We start from the raw sequence: 13,262 nt of genomic DNA, 5'->3' as shown, positions 1-13,262 counted from the left end.
GTAGAGTTTGGAAAGCGGGAAACAGAGCTGAACTTAAAAACAGGATACAAATCTGTTTTCTTGATTCCTGGAAATGCTCTTCCATTGTTGGACATAAGGGAAATGTTACCCTTTTTCATAATTGTTCCCCTGGATGTGTGATTGGCTTCTAAAGTAAATGCCCTGGCAGCAAACAGAAGAAAACATTCAAGGAAAAATAAAACCCCCTTACTTTTTTTTTTGTTTGGCCCAAATCCACTTTGTTTTTCAGTTAAGTGGCCAAATTGAATACAAAATTTTTAGTACAGCTCTCTTAAATATAGGCACAGCTTGTGATGCATAGTCTTCTAATAAGGGTGCTATTTTACGCTGCCTCTGAGTTGTTTCTTGGCCTTGTGAAGTGAGACAAATAGTCCCCATTTGCAGTGAGAACGAGCAGCAGGCAGTTTGTACAGCAGAGCCAGCTGAGTGCTGCTGTGGGGTTGAAGCAGCCTGAAAAGCTGGTGGTGGAGCCCTGTTGAGAAGCAGCTCCTGGCAGCATCCCTGTGTGGTGGGCAGTGCTGGCATTTCTGGTTCCTCCCATCAGTGAGGTATCCCTCTCCAAGGATGCAAATTACAGGGAATGGTGCAAAAGCTGTTACAGTGGGAAGGAACTATGTTGCTGCTCAGAGAGTAAAAGGAGTAGGACTGACTCTGTGCAGGGAACAAATATCTTTTTGATGATGTATGTGCTCATCTCCCAGAGCTGCTGGACGGTTCTTAGGTGTACTCAGTACATATTGTCTTGAAATGCCATTTTGTTTTCATTCACTCCCCAGTGCAAGCCATGCTGAAAGAATAAACCCCATTATGCTTGGAAGTCAGACTTAGGTATCTCTTCTGTTGCTTGCAATTACAATCTGCTTTTAAAAATTGAAGACTGAGCACATATACCGGTGAGCTGAAAAGTGGGTGGGTCACAAAACAGGATTGGTTGCAAATCAGGCCCAAACAGACCATGGAGTGCAGAAGGGTTGTGCATACTGCTGTGAAAGTGCCACACAGTGCCAAGGTAGTCAATCTCAAATAGATTTTAGGTGGTGAGGAACATCCTGGGTTATGTTTTCCAGCACAGATTACAGTGGCTGAAAGCACTTTGGCTTTGTGGATTTGTGTTTCAGCCAAGCAGGTGAGTGTTGTTACCCAGCACTCTGAAATGCAGTGTGGGCAGCCCCAGGTAGCAACCGTGTGGTTTTGTCAGTCACAGATTGTGCCCAGCCGCTCTGCTTTATTAATGTGATGAGCATCCTGGAATGATGGTCTTAATTTTTTGGTGTTCTAAGATTTAATATAAGCACAATGAGAAGCAATAGCCACCTAATTTTAGATCAAAATTCACAGGCTGTGGAAACTCCTAAGTAAGTTAGACTTCTCTGACTTACTTATTTAAGCTGGAGAAGCCAGAGCAGAGAGTAGCACTGACAGTCACATTTAGTCCTCAGTGAAGAGCCTGTCTTCACTGGTTTCATTGATAGAATCTTTTCTGGGAACTGCTGAAATTCCTCTGATATTTTTCCATTCTTTACAAGTTGGGTTTAATGAGCAATCAAAGAATTGCCAAAATGCTGTATGTTGGGCTTCTTAACAATCAAGGCTTGATATGGTACGTAGCCAAGCTGGATTATAAGGTGACTGCTGTTTAAAAAGCCAAGTAGTACTTTGCTCTCTAATTAACGGAGTGCTGTGGGGTTTTAATGCTCTATTCCTTTTATGAAAGTTTCTTTTAAGAAGGCTTAAAGTAGATGTGCTCTCTTTATGAGTTCACTTGGCCTTTTTGTAATGAACTTATTATGGAGCTTCACACATCTGTTGAAAAATGGAGCTTCTTATAGGCTACTGCAGTGTTTTTTCTGACTTTAATAGGCCTCGTTTATCCTATAAAGAAACATACATTTTCTTACCTGATCAAGTGAGCAAACAATGAGGGTCAGATGTGGCAAAGACCCTAACAAAAAGCACATGTCCAGCCATCAGGGTGAGGTAAAGTCATATCGGGATTGCTTGAAGTTATTAATGGCAGTAAAATTTATGCTTCCTCCTGTTTTCCCAATTAAATTGAGAAACCTTTTTTTCCTAAGGTGGCTCTGCAGCAGCTGGTTCCAATACTACTTGTGTGAATATTGCCTGGGGTGTCTCCATTCCTTTATAGTGAAGGCTGGCTGAAGCACATTAAGTAACAGTTCAGCTACAGGGACCAGTCTGTTGGAAAGCAGCAATTATTAAGGGATTTATTTTAATGGTAGTTTTTTATCATTTGTAGTGAGTATGGCCAAGGCTTAAAAAAAAAAAAGAAAAACCTTCAACAACAAACAAAAAGAACCCCGACACAAAAATCTCCACAAACCAAAAACATCTCTTAATATTAATTTTAAAAATCCTTAGTAGAAGTGCAGATAGACCTAAGCATGTCTGAGTGATATAAGGAGAGGGGCATGCACAATGTGTCTTAGAACTCAGCGCTTAAATTTAGATACCTTGAATGTGGATTAGGCAGCAAACTTTAAAGAATAAATGACTTCTCATTTTGAGAAATACAGAACTGAATGTATAGACTCATCACTGTCAGGTGAGTGAAAGCTCCTTGCTGTGGTGTGCTGGTCACAAGTGCATGTGTGAATTTACCTGTGTTACTGGCTTTTTTTAGTGAAGAGGATAACTTTAGTGGAACATAAGAAACTAACTTCATGTGTGTTGACTGAAAATAAAAATGCTCATGGCAGCAGCAAGGACAGGAGTGGAGAGATGGCAGCAATCTAAAGAGGAGGGGGCTGAGTTGTTGGAAATTCTTTGAACTCATGAATGGAAAGGATCCCCTGAGCCAGTATTTCTGTTGTGGAGCTTACAAGATGTGACTGATTAATTCAATGCTTTTAGTGGTTTCTTAGCCTATTGCAAGAGCAAATTAATATTTAACAGTAAAAAGTAAATCTAATCTTCTGCTGAACTGTTGACATCTGAAAGCTTTACAGAGCTTAACTTGGATGCCTGAAGCATGACAGAACACAAACAACTAGTTCTGGTTTATTGGATAAATCTCAATAAAGAAGGGGTGAGGCACTTCTGCTAATCTTCCTGATCTGTGGTAACATCATCATGAAGAAGGCCAGGGTGGAAGAGAGGAGCACCTTTCCCAGAGCTGTTGTGAAGGCTGCAGGCAGAGGGGTACCCTCAAAGGACCATGTGGAACAATTTTGCTGCTGGGGTAGACCTAGAGCTCCTGAGGATTTTACAAGATCAGATGTAAGGGAGAAGGTTACACTCTGCTTTCCTTCAAGACATGTGGAACATCTTAACTCACAAGTTTATTCCTTAATTAGGAGTTTCTCAAATGCTTGTTGCAGTCCAGGAGACCAGCTGTAGATTCCCCATGTGCAGTTGCTGAGGTGAGAAATGCTTTGTCAGTAGGTAATATTCTCTTCAAACTCTTTTAAATGGGTGCTTGAAGAATATGGAGTTCAGTTCTTGCTGTGTGGAAGACTCAAAAGCGCAACCAATATTTAAGTCCACTTTTGGGGCCTAGTAGATTTGAACCTCAACTTTGTACTTCAGCATCTTCAAGACGAGTAAAACCAGTTTCCATTTCAGAGTGGTGAATCATCCCTTTCTCAAGGCAAGAGAACCCATCCTGCATTGGGTTTGTTCCTCCTCCAAGCAGGAGCATGTTGGAATCCAGCTGCACCATCCATTCAGAGGAGCACAGAAAACCTCCACCTATTTCCTTTCCCTCTGAATGCCAAACTAGATTAGAAAGGTGTGTTTAGATCCAAAAAGTCTCAATATTTTCTAGTAATTTTAATCAGAGCAGTTGATGTACTTCAATGAAATCATAGTGCAGATATGGCAAAAATTATACATGTCCTGTACATTTCCATTTAATCTGTGTAGCATGGTGGAGACTTCTAGAAGATCTTTGCTTAGATTTTTTTCCCACTTTGGAAGTGTGTGTTTCCTTCGTTTGAATCAGACTGAGAACCTGTTCTGATTTCTAGTTTCTGGTAATAACAGTCCTTAACCCTTTTTTCTGTCTCTTGCTTTCTTTCTTGGTCATAGCCTAACCCAAAACATAATACTTCTGTGGAGAAAAGAGAAGCAGCTTTACCAGCTTCTTTCAGGGATAAGCCTATTGCCTCTTGATTTCTGTCTAATCTGAATTTTTAGTTGATTTCTTTCTGCTTTGTGAGGTATGTGGGATATTGCAACTAATCAGCTTCCAGTTTCTGAGTGGAGTCATGAGTTCAAGTATGATTGGCTATGGCCCATCCTAAGGACAAAAAAATAGGTATGTTTTGCCTCAAAAAAGGACACACAATTACAGCAGTGTGTTAATTACCAGTCTTTCTGAGTGGCAGTGCTACACTGAGGTGGTTACTGAATGTTTTTCAGTCTGTCTTGCATGGAGTTCCAGGCAAAGAAATGGAGCTTGAGCTTCAAGACGTGCAGCTTTGTTTTTTCTTGTGCTGCAACATTAAATAACTCAAATTAGTCACTTTTTAGTCCTTTAGGATTCCTCACTAAAGTTTTTTTTTGTTTCCTAGGAAAAAATTGTAACCAGGTTTCAGATGTGGCATGTACTGAGTTCTTTGAGTGAAGGGGGAAAAAAACCCTGAAAAACTAAACCCCAAACCCAACCATTTCAACATTGCAATTTTAAATTAGGCTCATGGTATGAAGCCGGCTTTAAATAACATAAAGGGGGCACAGGAGGGGTTATTAGTATGTAATTACTATCATAATGTTTTATTTACAATGTCTAGTCTCCTTGAGTCTGAGCAGATTTGAAAATTCTTTCAGTTTCTCTTGATAAAATAAACTGATATAGCCAATACGATTTATATTTACATATGTAAATCAAACCAGTATGTGTCTAGAGCACACATGGACTAACTCAGTCCAACTGTTTCAGAGCTGGTTGTGAGGAAAGATATGGGATAGAGGTAAGTGGAGATATCTTTCTATCACTTTCTTCCTAGAATCACTGCTAATTATGATACATTTAAATAAACTCTTGATGAATCTGTTTTCTGACATTAGGGTGATACAGACATAGGTCTGATACTCAGTTTGTGGCATTTCTAATAATCTAGATTTCTTACTTGCCTAATTCTGCAGCAGATCACATTAGGGTGTTAGAGTTTGAAACTGAAATAAAGATTCACTCTGCTGTTTTAACAGGTATTTATCTTCATTTGTGTTCTGGTTTTGATTTAGTGTTGTTAATGTTTTGCACATGGGTGGGATAGGGCATATTTCATATCTAATGTGGAGACATTGATTATTCCATTAGAAGTGATGGCTGCTGGATTTACTGATAGTGTTATATTTGAATAATTTAGTCCATAATTTATATTCTCCTCTTTACTTCAGCTTTTGAAAGCTGAAGCTGCTGCTGCTGAGAGTGGCAATTCAGTTTTACAGCTTTAGGGTTTCTCTTTTTGTAATGGAGCTAATGGAGGATTTTTTATGTTAAGCTCACAAAGTCAACCAAAATGTAGGACTTGATCTTGTGATCAAGAAATCATATTTTTTCTTTAGCCTCTGCTACTAATATTATTTAGATCTTTAACCATAGTAAGAACTAAACATGGACTTCAAGCTTTGGTCCCCAGAACTGGCACATGGCTTCTTATTAATGTTCAAAGGCTAAAAATCTGAAGCCATTTTGAACTCAGAACCCATCATGTATTTATTTCCCTCTCTAATTTGCAGAAAACTAGTTGTGAAAACAGCCCCAGGGACCTGATATTTTTCCATCCCATCTGCTCCAGCTGAACTACAGCTGCAAAAAAAAAAATCTTAAGTATTGTTTCTATAAACTGTTGAGTGTATTTTATAACACAATAATTCCCACAAAATCAGTAACTGCAGTTAATGACTGGTTTGTTAAGGCATTAACTGCACTCAGCTGGGAATGACCAATTTCTCAGGAATGGCTGTATAAGAACTAAGGCTAATTCAGTTACACTTTCAAATAATTATTTGGTTAATTAATGGTAGATTCTCGTGGAAATCCTATCAAAGTGCTTGTGACCCCCACATTTAATATCCAATGAGTTCATTATGATTCATGTTTTATTATAAATACCAGAAGAATCCATAATGACTAGGCCATTATTTTCCAGGGCTGCCCTTACTGCTTCAGGCCATTTGGCTATTCCACCTTCAGTCATAAAAAGCTTGATGCTCAAAACTTACCAGCATTTGTAGGCCACAATTTTCTGGCACCCCACCAAAACTTTGGTGATTTTTATGAACACATTTGGCAGAGATCTGTTTTTTGGGTTTTTCTCTTGCCTTTTCTAGTTAGGGTAATAATTGATCCTTACTCTGCCCAGTCATAAGGAAGTCTTCCTTGCATGTCTGCTTTTTCACGTGTGGCCTTCAGCAGTGGTCAAAAATAGCAGAAAAGGTATCACTTGGGTGCTTTGGAAAGCTGTTTTCCAGCCAGCTGCTGGGCAGGGTTTGAAATTTTTACAGCCAAGTCTTTATGCAATGCTTGACTCAGGGTTAATTAATTAGCAGTCAGATGAGTAGAAAATAATTAGAAAAAGGAAGCTTGGTACTGACATATTCAAGTAATAGTCAGCAGCTGCCAGTTGATATTTTTGGAAGTGAAGTACCCATGTGAAAGGATGAGAATTGGCTTGGTAGGTTTTTCAGAATCTGTCACTTCTTCCCCTTGTGCGTAACCTTCAGCCTGTGAGTTTAAAATGCTTTACCTGCTGTGTCTGTCCCCTTCCTAATCTTCAACCAGCTCCTTCTACCTGGTCTCCAGTCAGCTTTCCTGCAGGCTGTGTGCTTCCCAAATGAGCATGAGATGAACAGTTGTGTTAAATCATGGGCTTAGGAACAACCATCTCCTCTTGATTTTCCTGCAGTGTTTTACTCTCTGGCTCAGGAATTGCCCCTGTTTTGGTGTGAGAACTTACAAAATCACAAGGTTCTGCTTTTCCTTCCTAAGTGCATCCATAGGGAACATAGAACAGTGAAACTTGCAGACATCAGCCTGAAATCTCTTCCTTTCTGGGAAATTAAAATTAAGTTAAACTTAAAACACATACACCATTAAATATGTAAAAGATGGGTTAGTTGCAGACTGTTTGCCTTCAGCTTTTGTTCTGTAGTTTACCTTTATCCTCAAGTTAGTAGAACTCACTTGTTTTACTCACAATTGAAAAGTACTTCCTTGCTGAGGCTGTGCAATGGTTGTTTGTGACTTGAAATGCTTTAAACCCTTCTCTCTTCCCCCACTGACAATAGGACAGGGCAGTTCAGGGAAAATGGGTCAGGTAACTGCACAGCAAGGAGAAATTTAAATTCAGTTCTTCTCTTGGAAACTGTAACTGTTTTTGCCTTTTGTGTGTCATGAAATGTACCTTATGGAATGCACTTTTTGGAGAATGATTTAAGTGCTAGTCATTAGAAAGCAACTGTTTAGGACTTCATTCAGATAAAATAAGTTTATTTGGACTCCGCATATTCTTCACACTTCAGGTTGAGTATCTGGGTATTTCTGATTATTTTTGGTAGTTTTGAAATTGAGGCTGTCATTTAGCACTGATACCCAAGGTGGTGTTCAGGCATCAGAATGTTATTGTGACCAGCTAGATTTTTGAAAAAAAAAAAAAGGGTTAGAAAATCATGCAGAGTTTCCTCTAAGAAAGAAAACAGAAGCCTTTACTGTTATATCAGCCTATTATGGTTGAAAATAAGCCACTAATATTGCCAAATACAAGGAAGCTGCTGAGCTTACCAAATGTAAAACTGTACCTTCACTGATGCTTTATGTTAGCACAAATGAGAGGAGGAAGAAAAAGCCCACACAGGACAGAGGTTAAACAGTAACATTTAGCATCATTCTTGTTAATGGTCTGGCAGTTCATATGTGCTGAAGGTCTGGTCAAACTTCTTTCCAGTTTTTCTTGTTGGTGTTTTGGGGAGCTTTTCTCTCTTTTATACTGGCTTGCCTTTTACTTCACACAGTTTCCTGTATTATTGAGCTAGGTGTAATTGTAAATTGAGTCCTAAATGTGGGCATGGAGTGTTAAGAGCAGTGTAAACAGATTTTTTTTTTTTTTTCCTTAGACCCATGAAATTTGGAGGAATAATTTCTTCTGTAAACTTCTAAATTTATATAGAAGAAACCTTTATGTGTGGGTAGTTTTTTTCATGAAATTATTGTTTTCCCAATGTTTCTGCAGGTGAATAGGTAGGTAAGGTGACCAGTCACAGGAGAGGCACTAAAGAGAACACACACTTCATTTTGTTTGCTGGTACCTTCTGTGCGTTTATTTTCATAATTATCAGGGTAGCTTTCACATTTGGGCATTACCCTTCCTCCTGCTATTAAATGTATGGAAGATTGTGATACCAGTTATATTTTTTCAAGCAGTAAAACTCTAAAAAGATTTGAAAGGTCAGCTCTGATTTTAGGTTTAACATGGCTAAGAATACTTCACTCACTTGTTTGGCAGTTGCCAGAGGGCTTTCATGGGTCTCTTTGGATACCTCAGTTTTGAAAAGGGCTCATTCTCAGGATAAAGGCATCATACCCTTGCTGCTCAAAGGAAATTCCAGCTCCCAGTGATGTATGCAGGAGAATGTCCCTGTTTGAGGTCTTTGTGCTTTGCCAAATTATTGCACAGATATTTTCTGACTTAGCTTAAATAGAAGTGGGAGGTAGGATATTGCTGATGAGTTGTGTAAGAACTGTGAATAAATCTGGAGTTGGTGACCTTATTACATCCTGGTTTAACTACTGTACACATTGAGATGCAGGGTTTATCCATACATAGCCAATATCCTGCTCCTGCAGGGCTAGAGGAGAACTTGAGAATGCTCAGTGGGTTTCAGCAGTGAGTCAGAAGCAAATTTGTCTGTGTTGTTCTTAAACATTTGTATGTTTGTGTAAGTTGATTTTATAGAACCTTTCAGTTAAATACTTCACACCCACTCGCATTAACTGCTCCAGTTTTCCTCAGGAGTCTTTCTCTTTTGTAAATATCACTATGAAATTACACTGATGTAGTGTTTGATGTGTATGAAACACAAAAGGCACCAGTGGGATAATATTGTTATTTAGGAGAGTAAAACAACAAGTATTTGCTTGAAAGGCAGTGGATTCCTTCTACAACACCTCTTACTGGTAGTTCTTATTTTTCTCTCTGGCACTGGTGCATTATTTATTAATTTCAATAGGAATATCCACAGCTAAATCTTAATTTTCTAGCTGGAAACTAGAAAGATTAAGCCTTTCTCTGGATGACCAGTCATTATTAAGCATTCCTTTCACGAAATAAATACCTTGCAAAGTGGGGTTAGAGGAAGTGTTTTGAGGTGCTGGGAAGAGGAAGGAATATTTACCATTGCCCTGGTTCCCTCTTTGCACTAATATGTGGTTCATTTGGCTAGGCCGGGCCAAGACCCTTTCATTAACATGTCATTTCTGATTTAAATTTTCCCTCCATTAGCTAGGATTGTTCTGCTTTTCATTTTCCTCCTTTGAGTATTTAATGACAGCTAAAAATTCTCAGAGTAATATTTTTTTTTTCTCCTTCTAGGAAACGAAAATAACAAAAAAGTAGCGATTTGCATTCTGTATCACATCAGCATGGACGATTGCTTTAAATCGATGTTTGCATACACAGACTGTATCCCTCAGGTACGTGATGAGCTGATAAAATCCATCTTCCCTCCTCCCTGGCTCATGGCAGAGCTCGCACTGACACCCGCAGGTGACAAAGGGAACAGCCACGGTGCTGCCTGGCCCTGGGGCACCCCCTCCTCAGGCAGGGACTGTTCTTTGGGTTTTCACGGTCCCCAGCAAAAGCAGAGGTGACCGATTCCTGTCACTGCTGCTGACACTTGAGCTGCACCGGTGAACTGCTGAAATTACAGGTGACCCGGAGGATTCCTACAGAAGATTGGGAATGCTTGAGAGAGATTAAAGCTTGTGCAAAGCAGCTCCTTGGGGAACGTAGTGGAAAGTATTTCCTTTACTGTTTTAGAAGGCATTCTTGCCTGATCCCATTGGGTATCAAAATTTCAGTGTCTCCAATATTGCAGGATATGAACTGGAAACCAGCCAAGGAGGGTTACATTCCTACATGACAATTCCTTTTCCAACTGCAGGCATGTACAGCAAGGGAGGCTTGATGACTGTGGAAGGCTCTTCACTGATCTTTCAGCCTGCATTTTGTTACTTAACTCATTGACTCTAGCAGACACAATATCATGGGGTTTGGGGTTTTGTGGGTATGTTTGGTTTTTTGTGTGCATGTGTTTTGTTGTTTTTTGTTGGTTTGGGTTTTTTTGTTTTTCTCAAGTACCAAGTCCTCTCATACTGATTTTTTTTTCAGCCCTGGCGAGGCTGGAGTTGAGAAAGCCTGTGTTGCCCAAGTGTAAAAGCTCTTTGGTAGCTTTTTCAGAATTGCACCATGATATCTTCTTTCCTGCCAAATGGGTTTTTGACATCAAATACTTCCAGAATGGAAAGTTGTCATGGAAGAGTTACCAGAATGCTTCTGGTCATTATCTTATGGCAAAATCAGTGAAGTTTTTCCACGTACACAAGATGATTTTGGATAATAGAGAGGGGAGAACTGGTGGGAATAATTAATATATGTTACAAAGTGGTCTTGTAAACATCTTGCTGTCTTTTCTACCACAAGGAGCAATTATTTTTAAGGCATTTGTGTGATATAAGGGACCTACTTTGTTCTAGCACTTAGCAGCCAAACTCAAATTCCTGCACCGGTGACTTAGGACCTGCTTGTGAGGTGTTTTCATGGAATCTTGGTATGACTCCTGGACCCCCAGTGCTTACAGAGCTGTGTCCAAAGACTGCTGGAGCAGCAAACAATTCTGTCTGGTCTTCAATTCTGCTGCCTTCGCTGGGCTTTAGTGAAGTAAACAACAAAGCTGGAAAGTATAACTGTGGCTATTGATGCTTCACAGGTCACATCTGCACACTGTTGAAAAAGAAGCTGAGCAACCAGAGCTGAAATTTTACTAATGAATGTTCAAAATTAGGTTGGTAGCAGAAAGCATTAGGAAGTGGATAAGGCATCAGGAAAAGAAAATGACTGTTTTAAAAGGACTCACTGCTATCTAATTCTACCCAAAAGACCCAAAATCTCTTTTCAGCTGTGGTATACACCCTTGTGTGGGTTTGTCTCTTTTTGAGGAAAGGTGTTCATCAACAGGTACTAATTAATGTTTAGCAGCAGTAGAAAGTGCTTGGAGGAAGCAGCCCTTGTGGTGATTCTGGCTGCATGAAGTGCTTGCCCAGGGCTCGCGCGTGCTGTCCCGGGCAAACATCCTTGTGGATTGCAGGAGTTAGTGGGTGCTACTCTAGTAACAGTTAAAAGTGAGTATTAACAGTTCATTCTTGTTTAGACCTCAGCAATGCGTGTTTTGTTTAAATAGGTGCAAATGCCATCCAGATGCTTATAAAAGCCTTTATTGGTAATAACCTGGCCAATCAAAGGGCATGGTTAGGCAGTGATGTCATGGTGATATTTAATATTTTACCGCAGAGCGGTGTGCAAGGTTCTCCAAAGCTGCCCACATGTTTTCCACCACGCTTGTCCTGTTTGGGCCCTCTTTGATCTCTAAGCTTCTTTTCAGCTTAATGCTGGTAAACGTCCTCTCTTGACAGCCCCCTTTGCTCCTGTCCGCCATTATCTGCTGAAGTTCAGAAACCAGAGCATCACTTCAAACAGCAGAGTTGGGAGTAGCCGCTCAGGAGAGATTCCTGAGGCATGCAGTTCTGGCATAATCATTCAAAGATGTTGGAGCTGGGCTTGGGGAGGGGGTTGGACAGAGGTGTATGTGAACACAGAGCTGTGGGGGTTGGCCTCTGGTCACTGGTAAATAAGTGAAGGCAGGTGCCAGAGAGTCTAGACACAGTGATTTCAGTGCTGGTCTGTGGTATCTGATACTCAATATGGGACTTGTCTGATTGAACACTACTGCCTCTTCATTGCACATGCTGCAGTCTTTTTACTGCCTTCCTGTTAAATCAGTAAAAGATGACAATGGACATAGTAAAAGCAGAACAAATTTAATTTTAATATTTCCTATTTGGCAGCAATTACTCTTCCTTTTGAAGTGGCACAAGAAGCAATCAAATTAAATGAAGACATAATGGGAAACATGGAACTCGTATGAAACTATTATTTTAAAATTTGAACGGCTTTAATTGAAACTGGATATATTTTTTCTTTTATAGAGAAGTAGTTCAGTAATTAACAGTGTAATCCCATCTTGTTAAACATTTAATTTCCACAGATTTGTATTGTGTAAGTAATGAGAATGTTTCCCTTCAAATTATTTGAAGGGTTTTAAAAATCTGTTTTTAAAGGTTTTGTAACAGAAGAGTTGCAGGGGGTGATTTTTGAATGCTCGTGTTCTACTTGTTAAATGGCAATTTTCTTCTCTGTTAATTCCCTCTTATGTGACTGTCAGGCTTAAGGATTTAATAAACCAGGGATTTTATAAGTTCTTAAAACAACCTAGAGAAATCTGATTCTACCTTTTTAAGAAAAGGAGGAAGAAATCAATGATAGCTTTTAAATGAGTACATGAAAGTCTCAGGAAAGACATAAATAGCCATCTTGTAATGTAGTTTTTATTTTAGGGGTGTTTTGGTTCTGTTTGGAATGAGAGCCTGATATCTGATAATAGGTAAACCTACAGAATGGCTGGAGTAAAGTAATTTGGAGGGAATTCCTGCAATCCTATTGTTTCTTTTTATTTTGTCCTGTTTAAATGGATTCTTCACCTACTTTCTCTAGCTTTTAATGCATTACAAACTTGTCTTTCCACCAGGGGGCAAGCACACAAATATTTAATGATTAGTTAATCATTAAATTTAATGATTATTTGTTGCTTTCTTGTCCTCCCAGCCCTTTCTGAGCTGCAGTTTTTGTACTTTATGTCCTGCTTATCTTTAGGCTTAGTTGTTTCTTCTTCCAGTAATCTGTCTTGTCATCACACTGGTTTGCATTATAATCTAACCATGTCTTGTGGACTGAGTGGGTTTTAGAAGCAAACAAGGTGGTGTCCCCAGCCCTGAAGTTGTGCAGGGCTTGTCTGCCAGGACTGGAACCAGAGGGAAAAGAAATGGGTTTATTTCAGTCATGTTCATATATTCCAAATGCCATTTCAAAACCTGTTCCTCTTGAGCCAAATGAGCCAGGATAGGCAGCCTGTGACGTAATGGACAGTACAGGGCCAGGTGTGTA

The 13,262-nt window shown here is 39.6% G+C and overlaps 1 protein-coding gene across 3 annotated transcripts in view; it reads left to right on the top strand.

Annotated features, from left to right (window-relative positions):
• The window catches only part of KIFAP3 (kinesin associated protein 3), a 68,134-nt gene that overhangs the window by 17,014 nt on the left and 37,858 nt on the right, over positions 1-13,262 (top strand). For all 3 annotated transcript variants that reach the window (XM_041479088.1, XM_041479087.1, XM_041479089.1), the window contains exon 11: positions 9,576-9,676. In XM_041479088.1, the coding sequence (XP_041335022.1) occupies positions 9,576-9,676 (101 nt within the window). The remainder of the gene's footprint in view (positions 1-9,575; positions 9,677-13,262) is intronic.

Source organism: Pyrgilauda ruficollis, unplaced genomic scaffold (genome assembly GCF_017590135.1).
Source record: "Pyrgilauda ruficollis isolate IOZ18807 unplaced genomic scaffold, ASM1759013v1 scaffold47, whole genome shotgun sequence".
NCBI classification, from domain to species: domain Eukaryota; kingdom Metazoa; phylum Chordata; class Aves; order Passeriformes; family Passeridae; genus Pyrgilauda; species Pyrgilauda ruficollis.
The sequence above is the reverse complement of the archived record's forward strand: the minus strand, read 5'-3'. Positions and strand labels throughout refer to the sequence as shown.